Source organism: the organism of the source record quoted next, unplaced genomic scaffold (genome assembly GCF_019419815.1).
Source record: "Pyrus x bretschneideri cultivar Hongxiangsu unplaced genomic scaffold, Pyrus_bretschneideri_v1 Contig20, whole genome shotgun sequence".
NCBI lineage: Eukaryota > Viridiplantae > Streptophyta > Magnoliopsida > Rosales > Rosaceae > Pyrus > Pyrus x bretschneideri.
The window spans coordinates 4,563,012-4,584,792 of record NW_025999502.1 but is presented as its reverse complement, the minus strand read 5'-3'; the positions used below and the strand labels follow the sequence as shown (position 1 = coordinate 4,584,792).

Here is a 21,781-nt window from a genome sequence, read left to right as displayed (position 1 = left end):
AAAGCTTTTCAATTTTTTCATTGAGGTATTTAGTCGAGCACTTAGTGGACATGTTATTATCTTCCTAGTTCTATACAACAACTTCGAAGGGCTAGTGTCGAGCATCAATTGCCAAGGCGTGGCGTGCCGCCAAGGCTTCTCCCAAGGCCTGTTGAGCATCACTTGCCAAGGCCTATCGAATTCTGCCTAAGAGCCATCTCATCAAACAGTTTGTGCGCATTCTCAAGTCCCATGCCAGATGGTCCTCCGGCGACTTTCTTCATATGTTTTCCGACTTCCGTATGGTCCCGGGACCCAGGAGGATCCCCCTTGAATCCGCCGCTGCTCACAAGGAGAGAGATTCTACGGTCTACAGGTGATTTATCACCCGAGCCATTGTCAACTTCCATTCAATGCATTGCTTCCACAAATTATTTGATCAAAAACATCTCGGAATTGGAAGAACAAAAATTTGGAAGACGGCTTGGGTTTCAAAGAAACAGGGAAACATGTGAAACCTGCACTCAACTAGTTTAATTTAATTTCATGTATATGTCTATGCAAGAGATAGAAAGGGGGTGATAAATTGTCCGTTACACTCAAGATTTTGCCCTCGATCAGCTTCACTTTACCAAGGTGAAAATATATTAGTACCCTTAACATCTAACAAGCTCAACGGTTTCGCCCTCCAATCCGTCTTTCCTTTACTTTATGGTAAGTTCTAACTTCGAACTTCAAGCAATAAAACGAAGCATCATTTACTGCAACAAGCAACATAACCAGAGGCTTAGACTGCTCCAAAAAGGGGTTAAAAACGAAGCACCACTTACTGCAACGAGAAAAAGTGAGAGGCCAAGTGCATACGAGTTGCAAGAAATAATAACGTAACTAGTATGATCAGATTGCATCCTCGGAGGATTGAACTCGAACTGTTTTGCTGCATTGTCGTCCTCTGAAATTATTAGACAGAATCTGAGACGCTTTGACAATATTGATTATCTTCGCTCAACAGATAGATGACCCGTAAAAGTTGAACTTAGAGGGTCTTGCGAATATAAATAAACGAACATGTTATATGGAAGAAATCGCACGAAGCTCCATAAATTTGGTTTGTGCAAAGCTCTTGTAGTTTCTGCAGACAAACTCTCTTAGCTTGTTGTAATTGATCTTACAACTTTAAAGTTGTAAGATCAATCCAAATTACCATCGATACATATAACGTCAGCTCAATCAATCCAAATTGCAGAAACAATAATCCACATAGATATTGGAGCAAAAACACGATTAAATTTTCATTTCACTTCCATTTTTTGCTACAAAATTGAGAAACCAAAATCAAATTCTAGCCTAGCATAAATTTTTTTTCTTTTTACGTTCGGAAAAGTGAACAACTAAAACAAAAGATGACAATTAGATGAGCTGATCAATCCAGCACAACCAGCTTCTGATATTCTTCCCCAGAGATGGCTGCTTCCATGACAAAGTCCAGGGCGAACTTCTCCCTTGTTATCCAAGAACAACTTCATCAAATTCTTGGAGAAGCCACTCAACAATGCCACCCCTGGTTGCGTGATAGGCACTGGCGTAGACATTGAGTGCCTCAGATTCCTGAACACAATCTGTGGCACTGCATTCCCATACCCTCCCTCTCTATACTTCCTCTGTATTGTCTGATAATCAGTCTCCCATCACCTACTACTCGAAGCCTGGTCAAACTCCATGTCGCTGAACACGAAGATCCTCCTTATCATCTGCTCTGGCTTCAATCTCCCCATCACCGCCACATCAAGTAGCAAATCAAAAACCTTTTGAAAATTAGTGTTCATGCCCCATTCCATCCTCCTAATAAAGTCACACTTCGACCGCAGATCACTGCCGTGTGTGAAATGGAGCTGAGGATTTTGGCTGAAACTAATGACCTTCCCCTTCCACCGCTCGTCACTCAATTCGGACACTAGCAATCCTAAAGCCACGGACACCTCCATGGGAGTCCCATTCATGCTTCCTGACACATCGCAAACAGCCAAACAATTCTTCATCTTCCCTTGCTTCAACAAATCATCCACCATTCTCTTCCACTGAAGCTCAGCCACCTGCCTGCCATCTCTATGATTCACAGACTCTATGATCTCATGTGGAAGCAGAGCACCTGCCGCGATGGTGGACTTGCCGGCCTTGACATCCTCCAGATACTTCATAAACCGCTTTTGGTCGTGTTTCAAAAACTTCTCCCTGTAAAACTTCATTGCAACAGAGGCCACTCGGTTGTAAGGAATGGCACCCCACTGGTTGTCACTATGTAAACCTCCGGCAACTCTAATAGCTTCCTCAACGGCACCAACACATCCTTCCTCAGCCGGTCACGGACTCTATAAGCATAATGCACCTCCTCAACCCCTTCGTATTCTGGATACAATTCTCGTGGGAAGACCTTCTTGCCGATGCTTTTGCAAAGCAGTGTATCTTTGTTGAATGATGAATCGAAAATTGGACTTCAAACACTTTGTCGAATGATGAAGCAGTGTATCTTCGTGGGAAGACCACTTGGCTGCCAAGTTTATCCTTTTGTACTGATTGACCTAGAAATTTTCGATATCGGACTTCAAACACTCTAGCGAAAAGATCCGAAACTCGCTCATACAAGAATCGAAAATCGGAGTCAAGCTGGTACCTCTCAATTGCTTTCTTGGCCATGGCAACCTTCTTCTCTTTCCTCAAACAGCTCGCCTTTTCCTTTTCCGACTGCGTTCGTTCCAATGCCCTTTTTACCCTCGCCCCCTTAGACTGCTCAACCGCTAACCAATTGCCTGACTCGCGAGCGCCCTTGCTACCCCGCCTGTACGGTGGTTTGGCAACGCCGCCGTGGCGTACACTCATAGGATTTAACGCCGCCATCCTACAACTCTTACCAGCGCCACTTTTTCTCATCAACCACTCTGCCTTTTGTGTCTTCCTCACGTCTTCGCCTTCAAGGAGTCTGTAGAGGATCTCCGGAAGGTCTTTAAAGTACCCAAACTCGGCAAGGGAGGCAACGTTGCAGACAAGGGTCTTGGGATGGTGTTTGTGGAGCCAAAACGCCGCCGTTTAGAAGCCCTCTTTGTCGGACTTTCCAGTACCACGGACGCCACGCAGGTTGCAGATGAGCTTGAAGGTGGTTAGGTCGTTGTGGGCCCAGGCCAGCGGCAGTTGAGTGTTGAAGTAGGAGGCTGGGGTGTTGGGGACGACGTGGAAGAAGAGATCGACGCAGGGGTTGCCGGAGTTGAGGAATGTGGCCGAGCAGTTCTCAGTGTAGCCCATTGGGGGATGGACGGCCACTGGAGACTTGGCAGCGTCGTTGAAATTGGCGACCATGAGATCGATGAATGGATCGCCGGAAGCGGGCAGCGATTGGGGTTGAGATGTTGCTGATTGGTTTGGGTTTCTGAGATCCGGAGGACCAAGAAGACTTGGAGGAGCCATTGCTATGAGCTAGGGTTTGTGTCGGTCTTGATTTGGGATTAGGGTTAGGGGTTTGGTTGCAGTTTACAAGGGTTTAATCGATGGGGATGAACACTGGATTTTTATGGGGGAATCGTTACTTGAGCTCCAAGGTTTTTGTAGACTTGAGTTACAAGGAAGCTGACTTTGTGATGCCAATTGGCAATTGCCAAGTGTATCTTCACTCCTCCTTTTTTCTGATCTTATTATAATTTTGCTTTCTACAAACTTGCTCCAACTCTTGTCCAAAGAGGAGATGCAGGACGATGATTCACCCTACATGCCAAACGCGCAAGGCGCTACAGTGCACGGGCCCACCCACGTGGGTTTGTCAACCACGCCAACAGCTCTTTGCTCGATCAGACGGGTAGAACAATTAAAACAAATTATTTGGTTGAGCATACATAGCACCGAGAAGGAGCACGTGCATGATGGTCTATCCCTTCTAGTGCGTTGGTCTTTCCCTTAATAAATTAAGCGTGCTAGTGTATTGTTATTTCTTTGTAATAAAACTAAGGAGTTTTTAATATTTACCGAAATCTGAATATTTTGAGGTTAAAATATTTATAAAATAAAATTATAATAGTCTACATGATTTTTATTTAGAAAAGTTACTTTGAAAATATTTAGCCTATATTCATTCTTTGATAATGTCAAGCTAAAAATTTAACCCAAAAAATTTAGAGCAAAAAAACTATTTCACAGTTAAAACCTAAATTTTCTAGTTAAAATATATTGAAAATTTTGAGTTATGTGGACACATGTCAAGTAATTAAGGAGGAGACATGGAAGAGATGTCAAACGGGGGAGAGCAAACCCACGGCTAGGTTTTTATGCAGAGTAGGATTCTATCCCCTCTTCAACACCCCCCCCCTCACCCTCTCTTCCTCATCTCCTATATGAACGATCACGGTTAAACCTACGTCAACACCTTATATTAATTTTTTTTTATAACAAGAACAAAATATGAGAATGTAAGAAAAGGGGATGGAAGGAGATGTAAAGAGGGGGGAACAGAATCCTAGTCCTTTTTATGCTACAACAATTTTCGAAGGATATGAATATTTTAAACAAAGATAATGACTAGGACATAACACAATTCAAAAGGTCAAAATGAAATATAAAATAAAAAAAATTCAGGAAGCCAATCCCAGTGGTGAGGATCGGTGTAGGGTGATGAGTAGAGTAAACTAGATCCAGCTCGAAAGCCTCCATTGTAACCAAAAGGTAAAATAAAATAAAATTTCTAAGACAGTAAAAGGGGCTTATTTCATCTGAATAAAAAAAGCCCTCCAAATTACGAACAAGGAATATCGTACTAGATGAGATCTTCAGGTTTGCTTTCAGACGGCCAGAATGACTTCTCACTCCAGAGATCATGTTAGAACAGCCCTACCGATCCCTCACTTGTCCATGCTGACCGATGCATCAGTTCATACCGGAGAAGGAACTTGGGAATCAACAGACTTCAATACCTCGTCACCCATTTCTTTGCATCCTACCAATTTCTGTATAAAGCAAATATCAGCAATCAATGGTCATCAATCAATCATATTAGGAGGAGCTTACACTGAATTATAAGCAACTGTTACTGCACAAATCAATGAGAAATCAAGTTTGATTCAAGAATTTCAACTGAATCTTCTCGTAGACCACGACTAGAACAAAACACATTTTTCTCCTGCTTCATTTTACTATAGAGACTGGTTTCACTCAGGGAACTATCGCACACCGTAAATTCAATTTAAATAGTTCCACCCAATTCAAAGACGATCAGACCAAAGAATTTTAACATGAGAAGTACCTTGCTTCCTCAAAGAATTTTTTAAAGGATGCACAAAAATTACGAGGAGAAGCTATTTCATGAAGACTTAAGGAGAAGATAGAAAGCAGCTCTCCAAATACTATGCTACATTCATATTCCATAACATTTTTTGTTTCAACAAAGGAAAGAGCGGTATAATATTTTGTGGCAATCACGTTTTCCAACCCAAGTGAAAGAAAAACAAAAAAGGAGCATGTGAAAAAAATAAAAAATGTACATACAGTTCCAGTGGAATATATGTCACCAGTCCGAAACCCCCTATTCAAAGTATCTAGAACTGCATCCTCAATTCTCTTGGCAGCCTTTTCTTCATCTAAACCGTACTTCAAAAGCATAGCAGCACTGAGAACTGTCGCTAATGGGTTTGCTTTATCCTGGCATGTTAGACCATTATATTACATAATAAATGGCATCGTACTACCAAAGAGAAATAATTTGATGTGTAGGCAAACCAACCTGTCCAGCAATATCCGGAGCAGAACCATGTATGGGTTCAAAAAGACCAGGACCCTGTACCAATGGGAATTTTAGTACAGTCGGATCAAAAGAATTCAAACTTACCCTTAGAACACAAAAGACAACTGGAAATCCCCATCAGAATAACATTCCTAACAAATGTACAGCGAAACTTGACCAGTGACAGACAAAGCTTTGCATTACCGATTCCCCAAGACTTGCAGATGGCAGCATCCCAATACTTCCAGTGATCATTGAAGCCTCATCAGATAATATATCTCCAAATATGTTGTTAGTTACAATCGTATCAAACTGCAATTTTCATAGGCAAACATCATGAGACTAGCAATAATCATTTAGGACGCTTTAAAAACTTGTTCCTTCCATCCAAATTTTTATCCTTAGTAGGCCTAAGACAAACCTGTTTTGGATCACGGATAAGCTGCATTGCAGCATTATCAACATACATGTGTGAGAGTTCAACATCAGGATACTCCAAGGCTATTTCCATGATTCTTTTCCTCCAAAGCATTGATGCCTGGATATACATTGAATTAAATATACATTAAAACATAAATACATGTTTGCCAGGAAGAAAAGGCAAGACATACGAAACAACAAATGTTTCTTAACTTGATATGTCACATTTTCAAGTAACTATACATGTTTTCTAGCATTTCTTTCTCGCAAAGAATAACTGACAGCATTGTGGGAAAATCTAAATTTAGCCAGCATAGTGTTAATGAATCATTAAGACACTAACACTATTAAACTTCAGTGAAATAGACTGGCTCGTAGATCTTGAAAGGCTCAATCTGATTAATTGGATGAAGATATTGTACAAGCATGCATATCATCAAACAGTTTAAAATACCCCACATTTTCCAACATTATTATGAGCTTATTATCAGTAGTGCATCCTTAACTCTGATTTGACATTCCAGCAAACCACCACAAATGGTAGAATCATATCATCTCCCTTTAGTTTTTTCTTTCAGCCAATAGCACAAACTAAACAGGAATTGGACCCACTCACCCTCAAACCCTTGTAAGGAGGAGGTGTTATCAGACCCAAAATATCACATATATCTTATTATCCTTGGTACTTACTGATTTTAGATTGTCATGAATTTAGCACAAAAAGTTATCAGCTTGCACCTCTTTTTCTATCACATACAAATAATGAGGGTATATAAGTATGAAACATTCGGTTTCACTTTAATCAACAACCAAATTAGGATTACAAAAGGTTAGAATCAGACATCATATGTTCGTAAAAGCCACGTTAAGCACCCATAAGTTCCTTTTACAAGTGAATGATTCTTCTGAAACAGTGCCTAAGGGGCATAACTGGTTAACTCAAGGCAAAAGATGAGCTTGACTAGTCAAGCCACATGAATGATAAATTAACATGTGTAGAAACCAATGATATCATTTCTGACTATATGTAAAACTTCTTGGCATCAGTTCGGGAGCAATTAAACAATCAACTAATGGATCATGCATTGGGAAGTTGTAAAACAGAATGGCTAGTCCCATAGCATGTAATGCTTACATGCTATTATAACCAGAAAGAAAATGCTCTATGCCTCTATTCTGGAAAAATGTCGAACAAGTTCTGACAACTTTCCAAATGAGAAAGAAGAAAAGAAAAGAAAAAACGTTCTTCTATTGAAAAAGTACCTCCAACACATTTGCCTTGTCAACACTGCAGAGCCTTCCCTTCCGCTTCCGAGCAGTCTCAAATGCAACACGAGCAATTCGATCAATCTGGCAAGAATATTATTTCATGTTAAATAACCACTCATACACAGACCTGCAATTATAAAGTTCTGAATACAGTTTATAACAACAGACCTGAAAGTTTTAAAATCCTGAAACTCACAGAAAGTTCTCATTGGAATCTATTTAAAAGAAACCTAACAATTTTCAAGTTCCTATTTCAACTATGAAATCATCTAATGGTTGGAACTGGCACGTAGTCCCAATACAGTGAAAGGCTTGTGAATTCAGCACAGAGCAAAGTCAACACTCACAATATTGTTGCCCCTTCAGAAATAAAATAGAAATAAAAGAAAGACCATGAAGTGATACCGTAGGATAAATGGTGTTTGGTTGTGCATAAAGAGAAATTCTTTGGGTTTATAGGAACCATTTATGGCTGACAGTTCATCAGAAAAAGCAGGACTTAACACATAACTTTCAGAAAGGAACAAAGGAAACTACCTCATAGGCCGCATACACCTCTGTATTGAAGCCAATCTCCTCGCCATTTTCATTGGTGCCAAAACCCCTAGGTTTTCCAAAATATATACCTATTTCCGCAAAAACAAGAATGACTTCATTAATTCAAGTGAAAAAAAAAAAACCCTCAACACGAGAAAGTTCATGAAGTTGGTCACTAGTTTAAATTTGGTACACTAACCTCCAGTGAGCTCTCTTACAACCATAAGGTCAACCCCCTCAGCTACTTCTCTCTTCAAAGTTGAAGCGTCCACTAACTTAAAGAGTAATTAACATAAAATGATAAGTTAGAAATAAAGAAACAATGGTTTCAAGGTTCTATATCAATTATGTGAACTCTATAGTTTCTCAATTGATAACATAAGAAAACAGTTGCAGGCCTCAAATTTGAAATAAAGGAACACTAGTTTTAGGATAATAAATTGAATTCTCGGTAATGATTATAACAGATATTTACCTGCGGCAAAACAGTAGCAGGCCTCAGATTCGCGAACACTTTAAGACCTTCGCGAAGTTTAAGCAACCCAGTTTCTGGTTTCAAGTGCTTTTCATTCTTATCCCATTTGTACCTTCAACACCAACAGTCGAAATAACTAAATTACATCACTAGAAAACGATAATCACTAACAATAAAACGGATTGAGAAGGACAACCACGACCTACCCCCCAATTGCTCCCAGAAGAACTGCGTCGGATTGCTTAGCTGACAAAAGGGTCTCATCAGGTAATGGAAGTCCAGTCAAATCCAAGGCAGCTCCACCAATAGGTACTTCTTCATACTTAAACTCAATCCCTAGTTTATGCAAACACATTTAGTTATTCAAACGCCCAAATGTTATAAAATTACTAATCTCCCAGCAAAATTACTCGATTATACAGCACACGGAGCAGCTCCAAATGTAAAACAATAACCCTGAGAAAATGTGGGAAAAGTAAAAAGACTTTTCCTTTTCTATTTTCCCACCGTTTCTCGGACACCAAACAGGTTAAATCGAAATAAAACTGAGAAAATAAAGAAAATAAGTAGAATTGAAATAAACCATCGATGGAGGCCGCGAGGTTGAGGACGTTCTTGGCGACGGAGATGACTTCGGGGCCAATGCCATCGCCGGGAAGCAAAGTGATGGAGTAGCGTTTGGAGGGTGAGGCTGCGGAGCAACTGATCCTGCCCACTTTCGGGGTGTGTTTGGAAATAGGGTTGGGAGAGAGAAAGGAGCTGAAGGGTATAGCGTTGAGTTGGAGACAAGCAGTAGCAGCAGCCATTGTTGTCAAGCTCAAGCTCTGACTGCGCTTTGTTCAAAGACCCCAGTTCTATTGCACGAGTCCAATTACCACATCGTGTTACTTTTCTGTTTTTACGTCATATTTTGGCTAAATCGCATTCATAGTCCCTGTAATTTACCTAAATTTTAACTTTTGTTCCTGTAGGGTTTTGTTTGCATTTTCCACCTCTGTTGTCCTTGTAGTGTTTTTTTTTTTTTTTTTTTTTTTTTTTTTTTTTGTTAAACAAACTATAGGATCATTCATAGAGGGATTCGAACACGAGATTTCGGATGAAGGGGCAAATTTACTTAATCAATTTAGGTACAAGCCAACAGTTATAGATATTAATTTTTATTCTTTGCAAGTAAATATGTCATTATATTCAATCGTTAAAGATCTATACTATTGATTAAATAGTCTTTATCAACAAAATATGCACGGAAAAGATGATATTAACCTTATGCACATAACTTTTTTAATGCAACGATGTAAATGGGTGGATATGATAAGTCATACAATGAGCCATAATAATTTAGTTTCGAACTCACTATTTACGTAGTCGAGTTTATGACCTTCCACTTATGAGTTTAGAAGAATACATATTACATGTAGACCATATGGACGTAACTTAACCTCATTATAAACGTCAGTTAGTACTCCAGTCAAATGGCATTCCTCTTCACTATAAGTGAGATGTCTTATATTCGAATTTCATGAATGACGAGTTTGAAATCAATTTATCCCCTAATCGTTGTATCAAAAGTTTTTGAGTTAGAAATGATAGCGCCTTTATTCATTTAAACATGAGTACAATCAGAAAGTATACATCATGGATTAAATCCGATGGTTCATCGAACCAACAAGAATTCAAATTGAAAAATATGGCCATACGAGCTAGCCTGTGAGCCACTGAATTGGCAGACTGTCGAACATGTGAGACTCTCGCACCATTAGGAGAGCGGAGCCACAGTTTGATGTCCTCGGTAATCTTATTAAGAAGAGAAACAGATTCCGGCGGATAGAGCTCACAGCTTGCACAAGTTTGAATGAATCACTTTCAACCAGGAGGTTGGAGAAACGGTGTTCTAATGCAGCCGAAGACCTTCCTTAACTGCCGAAAATTCCACATGATTAGAGTTGGAGATGTCTAAGAATCTGCGACAAAACCTCCCACAAACTCACCATTGTTGTCACAAAAAACTACAAAAATATCCTGCAACTGCGAAGAGATGTAGGGATGTAGGGACTGATTGCACTGCAAAAATATCCTGCAACTGCGAAGAGGGATCGGTGTACACACCACCCCACAGTAATGAATTACGAGAACGCCATACTTCAATCATTAAAAACATAAGAAAATCAAAGTGACCTTATGGCATAGAGGGCAACAAACTAATTAAGGAGCCAATCCGCCAAGTCAAAATGAGGAAAGCTGCTTATCCGGAGTTGGAGGAAGAGGAAAAGAAGGCAGCTTTAGCATATGAACACTCCTTGAACATGTGCAGCACCGATTCCGAAGAGGAACTGTACAAAACACAAGTCGTGTCCATATTCACAGCTTTTTCACCAGATTCTCTTGAGAAGGAAGTATATAGGAGCAGGCATTCTAAATACAAAACTTCACTTTTCCAGGGATTTTTGCATTCCAAAAGGTTTTCCAAAGAGGAGAGAGGCCATCGAGCCCCAAATGAAAAGCCCTCCTGGATGGGCCTAAGACCATCTTAGTCCCTTCATGGCTCCGTCTCTGGTGACCGTCTCCCGAGTTAAACTATTTATATTTAAAGTCCCAACACTAAGACAAGTCTCAACATTAGGACCATCTTAGTCCCTTCATGGCTCTACCTCTGGTGATTGTCTCTAATTTATTTTAGTTTTGTACGAGGGATCATACTTGTAAAGCACAAGGAATTTTCTTCTGCCACCAATATGGGACAAGAAAGAAATCTCAACTCAAACACATAATATACCCCCACATTTGAGTTGAAAATCTATTCAAACATTTTACAATACCCACATTTGAATGCAAATTTAAATGCAAATGAATGCTAAATAAGGAATAAATTATATGCTTTGGACTTGAACTTTGCCTGGTGAGAACATATCAGATTTACATGGTGGCCTAGTGAATATCAAATTTACACGGATCACTTCTTAACAAATAATAGTTTATATGTTTTTGTTCGTTTTGGTCCTGAACATATCTTAGGTTTCATGAGCGAGCTTTATAGAAAGTAGAGTTTTTATGATTCTCACAAATGGGACACCACATTTACACTACATCGACGAAAAATTTTCTGCCTAAATTCCTCTTAATGCTAAGAAATCAATGCCGTTAAATGCATAGCGTATGCTACACATCAACACATAACATACTAATCACCATAGGTATGAGTTGAATTTGTATGTCAACTTATTGAGTCTCACCTAACATGTTTACCCTATTGAATCTAGATCATGAAATCTTTAATTAACAAGATTAAGTTTTTGTCAGATTTGACAAGATTTAAACCTATTCCCCTTTATGTAGTCTTGATTTGCTCTACCATTGAATCATGATTGAGCGGTAGGTGAACACGAGTCCGTTCGATTACAGGGTTTTAGAACCATTTGAGTCAATTCTTAAAAAACATAAAAAAAAAAATAATAATAAATAAAGAGCTTATTGTGGTCCTTCCTGCACAGAATCACTCGCAAAACACAAAACCCTCGTTTTGCATATGATTTTTCATCTTCTCTTCTCTCACACAGGGGAACCCTCTCGGCCTCAACTCTCTCCTCTGCCGCCCATCGACGCTTGCTACTCTTTTGACTAATGGTAACTCTCTCTCTCTCTCTCTCTCTCTCTCTCTCTACCACATTGCCTATTCGGTGTCTTGTAGCTTAACCTCTATGCATTTGTGTGGTGTGTTCTTTTTGTTTGTTTGAGTTAAGTTGTGTTTGGTAAGCTGGAAACGAACTGACTTGAACTTTCACAATTTGCTTTTCGTAATGTGTTATGCCTGTTCGAGCTGATTACCCTTTGAGATTTCCTTGCTGGGGTGTGACATTTTCCCCCCATATTGCTTTAAATTACTCACTTTCTGTTTGTCTTGCATCTCTTTTCTCATCTGGGTTGGAATGGTAAGGGCTTTTATGTACTGTTATGCTCGTTTTGTCAAATAGGTTGGAATGGTTCTGTATGTATATTTAAATTTGTTAAAATGTCGTTCGGAGAATTAAGGGTGATGTCAATTTCGTTTTAATTATTATCTTTTATTTCTTGTGTTTCGTTTAAGTTGATTACGTTCTTCCAAGTCGATTCTCAGTTTTTTTGTTTGCTACCCACTCATAGTGTGTGGGGTGCCCTACTAACCCGAGTAGCTAAGGCGTGCTTAATGTGACCTCGCACACCAAATGGTGGGTGCCCTACTTGGCTACAAGCCCACGCTTATAGGCTCGGCTAAGTTGATTCTGCTCTTAATTTCATGTGCTGCTACTTATTTCTTTTTATTTTGCATTTCAAGAATTCTATAATTTTGGTTTTATTTCTTTCGTGCATTTCCGCTGACTTAATTGTGATAAAGGTGAGAGTTCGGAGTGCAATAATTTATTCTCATCTTTCTTTGTAATAATCTCATGTTTAATATTTACTCCAGTATCATGGAAGAGAGATGCATCTTTAAGAACTTTAAATACTATTTAAAGTATAAATAGACGTCATGAAGTGGAAAGTGCAAGTAACACCGTAATTTTAGGAAAGTATTTTCAGGTGTGCATAGCTAATTAAGACAGAGATAACTGAAGACTGCAAAGTTTAATGCTTTTGAAAAGCCTTTTGTATTCCATTGTGAGGAGAAATACTAAAGAGATTCTTTGCAGTTGTACATTTCATGTTGTGTGCTTCTGTGCCACTGTTGATGTAATTGTTCTGTTAATTGTATTTTTGATTTCGTTTGCCTCTGTTAACTGTATTTTCTGTTTCATCTTTAATGTTCCGATCACTATCGTTGGTTTACACTTTTACTTTTATTTCATACGTTGTTTATTGTAAGTTTTTAATCAAGTTTTGTTTTGAACTGTTAATTAATTTTGTTAATTGTAATTTTATGGTTGCAGACTTGCCGGTTGAGTTAGTATAAGGCTCTTGAACTAAGGAGGTTTAATTGCAGTTTCTGGCTACTAGTAAGTTTATTTCTCTTCCACTTCCGATTACAATGTGTGAGAGTTCAATTTTGGATCATAGTCCTGTGGAAACTCTGATATTTGTCTATGTGGAACCGCATCGGTTTCACTTCCTCCATCTGCAATTGTGGTGGTTAGAAGTGTACCTAACGACTATGCCTGTAACCCCAACCATTGTAAATATGGTTACTATACAGTGTCTTAGTAAATGGAGCTGGGAATTTGTTTGTGGTGGGTTTTGGGGTGGGGGTGTGTGGATTGTCAAGGGGCGGGAGACTGAAGCCTCTAAAGTGTGCTAAAGATGGAAACTTGGGCTGATGGACTACAAATTTTAATTAGAAATTTTTGTCTTCTGTCAGCTAGCCTAGGATATAGCTTGAACTGGTTAACTTGTAGAGTCCAGGAGAAAAGGCGAAAAGGCGAAAAGCAGAAGATGTAACTATTAATGCTAGTAACGTCATCTATGCAGGGTCTAGTGAAGAAGTGTGTACAATGGAGGAAGAAGGTTTTTAGACGTTTTCTAGTGTGCTCTGTCTTAAGTTTCATCCACCATATTGCAGATCAAATTGTTTAGATGGGAAATAATTAGTGCGTAAAACTGTGAATTCATATAGATTTTTCTGTCTTTATTTTATTTTTGATTTATTGACACTTGAATTTCTATGTAAACTTCGGGAATTACACAAAAAGAAATTTAAATGATTGCATGGAGTCATGTTTGCTTGATTGGGGGGTGTTTGTCATTATTGCTGATATTGAGTCTGCAAGACTGCAAATGATATATAATCATATGAAGAGGAAGTTGAGGGACTGAAAATGCGTATGTATTAGTAAGGCGTTACACTCAACTTCTTGTGATCTGTTAGCTTAATTGGAACTTAGGGTAGATACACGGGACTTTTGCATGAATATTCAGTGAGATATGCAGTATCCTTCCCATAAGGCTACCAAATTTTAAAGCGTTTCAAAACTCAAAAAGTTGTTAAGCGGTTGGAAGAGAATGCACATTTTCTGAAACTTGTAAATAAGATCATGCTCTAGTTTTTTGTTTGTGCTTTGTTCTTGTAAAATTTTGTAAATTAGGAGGCTACTGACCGTCTTGTGATTTGCTGTTGTGTTTTACTCTTTTGTCGAAATCAGCCTGCCAGTTTATGTTCATTTTGCTGTTGTGTTTTATTTGTTATTACTCCAGTTTTGTTGAAATTGGATGACACTCGACAACCAATGACAAGGGGAAAATCATTCACGTTGGATCAAGATGTTGCTGTTTGCAATGCTCGGTTAAGTGTCTCTCAGGATCTGCTCAATGTTGTTCCGCAATCAAAATGTATTTCCTGGGATCGAATATACCAAAAATATGTTGAGATAACTGGTGATCAAAATGAGCGATCACGATGTTCTGTCCAGTCTAGGTGGAAAATAATTCTTGGAAGTTGCAATCAGTTTCATGAATGTCTTACCAAAATAGAAGAGAAACAAAGTGGATTGACAGAATCTAACAAGGTGAGAATTTGTACTTTCCTTCGCCTTCTTTAAAGTATTTCTTAAATACTTTTCTTTTTTTTAGTAATAATTTTCCCTAAATAGCTATCTTCTTAAAATCATATCTAGGTTCTTCAAGCAAATATATTGTACTTGAAGCTTGAGAAGAAACGTTTTGCATTCAATCATTGCTGGGAAATTTTGCAGCATAGCATCAAATGGAGAGGTTTGACACCGGCAAAGAGGTCTGATATTGATACTATGGTTACAGACTGGTATGATCCTCCTATTGTGGCTGCAAACCTGAACATCACTTCCTCACCGACAAGGTCTGGTACTCGTACTATGGCAACAGACACAAATGTTGATTCCTCACCCAAGAGGTCAGATCCTCCTACTGTTGCTGCAAACTTGAACATCAATTCCTCACCGAAGAGGTCTGATCCTCATTCTATTGCGACAAACCCGAACAATGATTCCTCATTCTCTTCACAATCAAAGGAGTCTGACACTCTCGTCTCACATGACACTGACAAAGATCCATATTATACAGCTGAATTTCTTAAAAGGAAACGATCCAGAAGAAGAGCTGAAAAGGAAGCATGCAAAAGAAGCAAGGTAGTAGAAACTTTGGATTCTCGTTTATGTGACGTGATGGAGAAGCTTACCAAACAATTGGCCGAAACAGATGACAGAAAGGCGAAAATTGCAGAAAGAAAGGTAAAGGTGATGGAGGAAGCAAATGAAAGGGAGCAAAGAGAGCATGATGACCGAATTATGAGTATGGACACCACCAACATGGAGCCACGTGCAAGAGCTTACTACGAGCAGCGAAAGAATGATGTTTATTTCAAAACTATGGCACACAGTAAAGACTCTTCCAATATGGATCTGCACACAATAGCTCACTACGATCGTAGTGATATTTATACGAAAATGATGGCACACGATTCATAATATGAACATTGTTCTTATGAATCATGTTCTCCGTGACAATGTATCTTGAATTATGAATGAATCATGTTAACTATTTTGCTGAGCATTTTTGTCTTACAAGTGTCGCTAAGTTTTAATTTTTTCTTCGCTCGCCAACTTATTCAGCAACATCATTTCATGAGAACAGAGCATCATTGGTGGCGGATCTCCTCCATTCGGCAGCCTTTCAAGGTTGAACCCCTGCCATCTCTTTCGTCACGGTGAGATCTTTATCCTCTTGGTGTTTGTTTGTGTTGATTCCTTGTCATTTCGACGAATCAATGACGCCTTCACTTTAGATCTCACAAGTGTTTGAGGCTCTCTGAGTCATGAGTAGTTTCCCACCAAGCGATTGTGGGATTAAAGTGGAAAATGAAAATGATACCTTGCTGAAATTGGAAGTGAAACACGTTTTCAGCATGGGACTCGCTCGTTTTAGTTTACTTATTTTGATATAACGATATACTTATGAGATTTAAACTTAAAACTTCTCATTTTTATTTTCTTTTGTGTTAGTAAGCGAATGAAATGTCGAAAATATAAATGGTACGTATATTTTATGTTCCTCTTCCTGATAAGTAATGCCCTAATTTTTCACTCAAATATCTCGTAAATATGGTCTAGTCTTGGACACTGGGCCGGTCTGATGGGCCGGATGGGACATGCTATGGTCAATTAATGGACTCAAATCCCAAGCCATTGTTAGATGCCGTTACCACGTATCATGCACAGGATTTCTATTTTGGATGCAAGTCCAGAATAGCACAAGATTCATAACCCATCAGTTGCCATGGTTACTAGTACCTCTCTCGTTGGATATTGGGAGCAGGGTCGTCGAATCGCCGCGAGCGATGTCTTCGGGGTGGGGGTGGGTCATCACGAGCGCCATGGTCGAGTCGCCAGACCTTCAGGAGCGGCGGCACCATCGGGTTGTCGCAATCGACGTCGTGGATTGGTCATGCCTTCCCGTCAGTTTCACCTTTCAGTTTTCAATTCAATTCAATCCAATCATATGGATGGAGTCTACACAAAACAGTAGACAAATAAACGAACCTGTCCAATATAATCCTAGCCTAACCAGTCCAAAATACAAAATCCAATCCTATCCGTTCCACCCCTAAGATACAAAAGCCAACTTTTGGTACATGTTCAGAATACAAATTTTAGGCCTAAAAGGATTCGGAGTTCCTTTTAAGGTAGCAAGAGTACAGGAGCTCTTGGAAAACTTTGAAAAATATAAATAAAAATAAAGAGTTGGAACGTAAGAGCAAGTTTCAAAAGGGAAGTTGGTTGCATAGAGAGAGGTAGTAGCTTCTTGATCAGCTTCGACTGCAAACACCACAACTTTCCTGGAATGAGTAAACCATCACAGTTGCCTCCCGTGCCAATGATGCAACGTTGCGGTGTACCCGTGCCATGTAAGCTTATCTCCAATTAATGTCGAGCTAGGTGAAGCTGTAAGAGATTCCTTTGGCTACCATGGACTTACAATAAATAATTCAACCATTTCGATAGGTTATAGTGAGGTTAACAGTTAGCTGGTTTATGTGCATTCGCAAATAACAATTTGGTTGTAGTGAAATTTGGTCCTACAGCAGTTCGATAGCAGCAACATCAAACCAAAATCAGAACGACAAAAACAACTTTATAAAAAGTATGACAATTGAAGTAAGAATAATCTTGCAGAAGTTCCTGATAATATAGAATTTATATCAAAACTAAAAATCTCTAATGAAACTAAGGTTCAACAAAATCATCCATATCCTCATATTGATCAAAAGCTGAAGATTGACTTACATGACCCGCACAAATCTTGAGAAGACACCAACACATCTGTCATAACCACTCAAAACCCGTCTAATTATTCAAAGCTCATCCTCCATCCTCAAGTACTCTCCAATATCAGTCTGGTGAAGTACCACAATTCCATTGGGGTCCAACTTCCTACAATCTTGAGTAGACTTGGCAGCAATCCCAAAACCCAAATGCACATCTGACATTGAAAACACAACCACGCCATCACCTGGCACAATATTCTCTGTAATCCTCCCCAAACCACCTTTCAAAACATGGTTTCCGTACAAGAACGACATCTCGGAGGTAGGTTTGAGCCAGACCTTGTGTTTAGCATTTGATGCCAATAAACTCAGACATTGAACAGTTAAATGGAACTTGCCTCCATGAGTGAACCTACCGATACAGGTGCCAAGAGAGACTAGCTGGGTCCGAGCTATATTTGTAGCACGCTTAACTAGTGACTCGCTAACATAGTAAACTTTGTTCTTGTGGAGGCGAAAGCAGTAACGACCTGAACCGGGGTCTGGGCCTTCATGAGAAGGGTTCTCGACAATGTTTTTGAGGTTGTTGCCTGTAAACTTGAACAGCTTTTCAAACACTGTCGTGGTCTCAGTCTCGTCTAAAGGTCTCATCTTTGTCCGTGTTATGTCTCCTAAGGTTCTGTACTGCTGATAATTCCTAGACATAGCACCATTCATTAATATTTAAACACTATTCAAGAGGCACACAACCACTGGAGCATGGCTTCCCAGAACAATCACAGAATATTTCAGTCAATCGTTTTCATATTTATTTGGCAGAAACTTAATCACTCATGAAATGTATGCTTGATATACTCTTCAACAAAAAATATGCAAAACCGTTGAGTTACATCAGTTAAACAAAAGCAAAAGGCACAAAAAGATGAACAACTCCAGAACCACCATCCAAGCACAATACAAACCACAAAATGTTATAGTAAAGCCAATAAAAACTTATTTCATAAGGCAACATAACTATCCGAAACTAAGAAGAAAGCATTTGCAAAAAATATTTGATCAGTTTCTAAATACTGAGGTATTCAAACAAAAAACTACTCAAGTTAACTCAAGAAAGCTGAAAAGGGGGAATTTCAAAACACAGATTGCCAGTTTTCCACCGTCTAAGGTTTTAATGAGTTGGACTTGTTATTCTCAGAAAAGAAAAGTCAGATGAGAAAACTACTAGTTAGTTGTAATGGCAATAGATAAAAGAAAACATAACTGAACTAAGTCCAAGTTTTAGGAAAATCTATACAATAACTGTTGAGCACTGAAATCCAAAGGCTCTAATACCTTGTTAGACGTACATCCACTAAAACCCCAGAAGCTCAAGTTGTTTGAAAAATTGACCAACAATGCATATTAAGCAAAACACTAATAAAGATTGAACCAACGGCTTAACTTAAGTACTATTTAGAATAACGTCGGCAATGAAGTGAATTTGGATTCAAAGCTCCAAATGACAACGAGAAACATATGTATCTATGCTAGGGTAAAGTGAAACTTTACGACAAGTTCAAAACCCCATAACTAACACCGAAAACCGTCATGGCCAACCCTGAAAATGCAAGTGGAAACTCACCAAGTTGCAGAACAAATCAGAAACACAAATAAAACCAATTCAAATGCTCAAACAGGAATCAGAAATTCAAACAGCAAGCCATAACTCACAGATGACATAAATTTAGGCAGAATAATAATTTTGAAAACCAAGTTAATGAATTAATCCTATGTAGTAAACCAACAAACAGAAACAAAAGCAAACAAAACCCAACAAGAATCAAAGCATAAATTTTGAGAAAAAAACAATAAATAAATACTATATTTCTTATTCTTTTTATCATATTAACAGGAAAAGAAAATAAGCTATCGAGTTTACCAATAGGAAGAATACAGCCGGAACTGAGGAGAAGCCTTATGAGGTGAGTAGATGGAGCGTACGGCAGCGCTGGGTGGGAAGCAAAGAGAGAACAAGGAAGTAGGGCTGGGTTTTTTCCGGATCAATTTTGGTTCGGTTTCGGGGTTTTTTTTTTTTTTTTTCAACACAATCATAACATAAGAATTCCAACTAGAATCAAAGACAATGAAAATAAACATTTAAAGTTCAACTAGAATTATCAATCAAGTCTTCCAAAGTCCAAACTTCATCTAATTAAGATACAAAACATATAATAAGATTCAATTAGGGAACAAAAAAAATCACGATTCATAAAGCTTTCCCATAGACCAGTTACATAACATAAAACTGTACATAAAGCTGTCCATCCAATGAGTTCATCAAATCCCTCCGCCAAATCAACAAGCCTGATCATATGTTCATCCAGAGAAGTAATGCACAGCCAAATGAAACCCAACTACTAGCCTCTTGTGCTTATGAACCATGAATAAATATGATCCATCAAATAAGTTATGCATCTCTTTGAAATGAACTTTAACCCCAGTGAATACAATAGAATGGAACTGCATTGCCTATAATTCTGAATCATTCAAAAGTTCCATGTCATTTGAATATTATCATTCAACAATCCCCTTCCCACCTCTGTATTCTTACCATTCAACTTCACAGTATGAAAAATATCTATTGTCCATATGATCCACGTTTTAAATAACCAAATATTTATCACCCTTTCTTTGACACATTTATATGTTATTACAAGGTTTATATGAAAACATTAAGCTTTTGAAAATCTAAAACAAATATAAAAAAGGCGTGGATATCTTTATGCATTTGCACATATGTACATATCAAAACTACACTGCACATGAACGTAAATATCAAACCCACAGTAGTACTACCACAAATCAGTGTTTACTAACTTCAACACTCGAACATGTTTTGTATTCCATGCCATCTCAGCCTACTTATTTACTGATTAACTTCTACATGCCTACATTCAGTGGCCTTCTAGAACTACATTTCTGTGGCAGTGCCTAACCAAAACTGACATTCTAATGTTTAACTATCAAGAAAAAATAATTACTAAAACATAAAAATCACAAACTAGATTAAACAGATCATACTGGATTACATACACCATTGAAAGAAAAATTTGTATTGTAATTCAAGAATGTGGACATCATCATATAGCTTTAAGTTACTCTAAGCTTCCTCTCCCACAATTCTGAATCATTCAAAAGTTCCATGTCATTTGAATATTATCATTCAACAAGAAAATTTCTTTAAAAGTTATTTTCATTCCTATACTCCATCAGTCTTTCTGCTCCTCATCCAACAGAATCGACCCCTTTATCAACATAATATCATTTTCCTTTACTTCTCATCTCATTTTTTTAGAAAATATATTTTTACTCTCACAAATCCCCTTCCTACCTCTGTATTCTTAGCATTCAACTTCACAGTACGAAAAATATCTATTCTTACCATTTCAATCAGATTCTTCTAATTGACAATAATAGTAAGCATTACTATCATAGGAACAACAAAAACCACTAAAAATCAAAGAAAATCGCAAAACCCATGAAATTGAAAAGCTGCAGAAACGCATGAAATTGAAAATAAAATCTGCAAAACCCATGAAATTGAAAAGAAAATCTGTAGAACATGAGACTAACCTTGCAAAGGAAGTCGTGAGTCGAGACTCGAAACGGCGAGAGGAAGTCGCGGTTCGCGGGTCACGGGTCACGGGGGCGACAGACTGAGAGTAAGACGGCGACACTTGCAAATCGGCGAGATGTGAGAGACTGACTGACTGACTGAGAGTGAGACGGGTCGCAGGTCGCTGGGAAGGAGGAAGACGAAGACTGATTGTGTTGAGAGAGGGTGCGCGGAGCGGCGGAGGCTGGGAAGGAGAGGGTCCAGACTCCAGTGTACAGACAGAGGGATGAGGGATCGACGTATAGGCCTTAGGGTTTCAGACTGAACGACGTCGACCAATACCAATACAAACTTTCAGACTGAACGAAACGCCGTTTCTAGTAATAAATATAAAACGACGTCGTTTTAACAACATTTCAGTTCAATTCGGTTCGATTTAACAGTTTTGGTTTGATTTTTTTTTTAATTCGATTTTTTCCACTTCGGTTTGGTTTTTGATATTCTTGGATTTTCAATTTTTCAAACCCACCCTACAAGGAAAGATAG

The 21,781-nt window shown here is 38.6% G+C and overlaps 3 protein-coding genes and 1 pseudogene across 6 annotated transcripts; 1 reads left to right on the top strand and 3 right to left on the bottom strand.

The window, feature by feature from the left end:
* Window positions 1-1,246: 1,246 nt before the first annotated feature.
* Window positions 1,247-3,710, bottom strand: LOC125477141 (annotated as a pseudogene).
* A 791-nt stretch (window positions 3,711-4,501) lies between these two features.
* On the bottom strand, window positions 4,502-9,323 carry LOC125477174 (3-isopropylmalate dehydrogenase 2, chloroplastic-like). Its single transcript, XM_048584133.1, has 11 exons — window positions 9,022-9,323; window positions 8,645-8,774; window positions 8,439-8,550; window positions 8,163-8,238; window positions 7,964-8,052; window positions 7,421-7,507; window positions 6,159-6,275; window positions 5,942-6,049; window positions 5,738-5,791; window positions 5,503-5,655; window positions 4,502-4,964 (listed from the first exon to the last, which is right to left on the bottom strand). Exons 1-11 carry the CDS (start codon window positions 9,242-9,244, stop codon window positions 4,890-4,892), a joined length of 1,224 nt encoding a protein of 407 aa, XP_048440090.1. The 5' UTR covers window positions 9,245-9,323; the 3' UTR covers window positions 4,502-4,889.
* Window positions 9,324-11,914: 2,591 nt separating this feature from the next.
* On the top strand, window positions 11,915-15,929 carry LOC125477001. Its single transcript, XM_048583725.1, has 4 exons — window positions 11,915-12,059; window positions 13,340-13,405; window positions 14,598-14,908; window positions 15,017-15,929. Exons 3-4 carry the CDS (start codon window positions 14,630-14,632, stop codon window positions 15,842-15,844), a joined length of 1,107 nt encoding a protein of 368 aa, XP_048439682.1. The 5' UTR covers window positions 11,915-12,059; window positions 13,340-13,405; window positions 14,598-14,629; the 3' UTR covers window positions 15,845-15,929.
* A 1,561-nt stretch (window positions 15,930-17,490) lies between these two features.
* Window positions 17,491-21,543, bottom strand: LOC125477133 (60S ribosome subunit biogenesis protein NIP7 homolog). Of its 4 annotated transcripts, none has more exons than XM_048584043.1 (3): window positions 21,253-21,543; window positions 19,559-19,663; window positions 17,491-18,337 (listed from the first exon to the last, which is right to left on the bottom strand). In XM_048584043.1, exon 3 carries the CDS (start codon window positions 18,289-18,291, stop codon window positions 17,728-17,730), a length of 564 nt encoding a protein of 187 aa, XP_048440000.1. In that variant the 5' UTR covers window positions 18,292-18,337; window positions 19,559-19,663; window positions 21,253-21,543; the 3' UTR covers window positions 17,491-17,727. The 4 variants fall into 4 exon arrangements, with proteins under 4 accessions (XP_048440000.1, XP_048440002.1, XP_048440001.1 ...); XM_048584045.1 differs by having other exon boundaries at window positions 17,491-18,327; XM_048584044.1 differs by lacking the exon at window positions 19,559-19,663 and having other exon boundaries at window positions 17,491-18,327.
* Between the last annotated feature and the right edge of the window lie 238 nt (window positions 21,544-21,781).

Bases quoted from the DNA above. Each gene is read 5' to 3' on its own strand.
- LOC125477133 (XM_048584043.1), bottom strand. From the start codon at position 18,291: ATGAGACCTTTAGACGAGACTGAGACCACGACAGTGTTTGAAAAGCTG.
- LOC125477174 (XM_048584133.1), bottom strand. From the start codon at position 9,244: ATGGCTGCTGCTACTGCTTGTCTCCAACTCAACGCTATACCCTTCAGC. The intron at 8,775-9,021 runs GTTTATTTCAAT...TGCATAAACTAG, and splicing joins CCTCGCGGCCTCCATCGATG to GGATTGAGTTTAAGTATGAA. The intron at 5,656-5,737 runs GTTGGTTTGCCT...CTAACATGCCAG, and splicing joins CTCCGGATATTGCTGGACAG to GATAAAGCAAACCCATTAGC.
- LOC125477001 (XM_048583725.1), top strand. From the start codon at position 14,630: ATGACAAGGGGAAAATCATTCACGTTGGATCAAGATGTTGCTGTTTGC. The intron at 14,909-15,016 runs GTGAGAATTTGT...AATCATATCTAG, and splicing joins GATTGACAGAATCTAACAAG to GTTCTTCAAGCAAATATATT.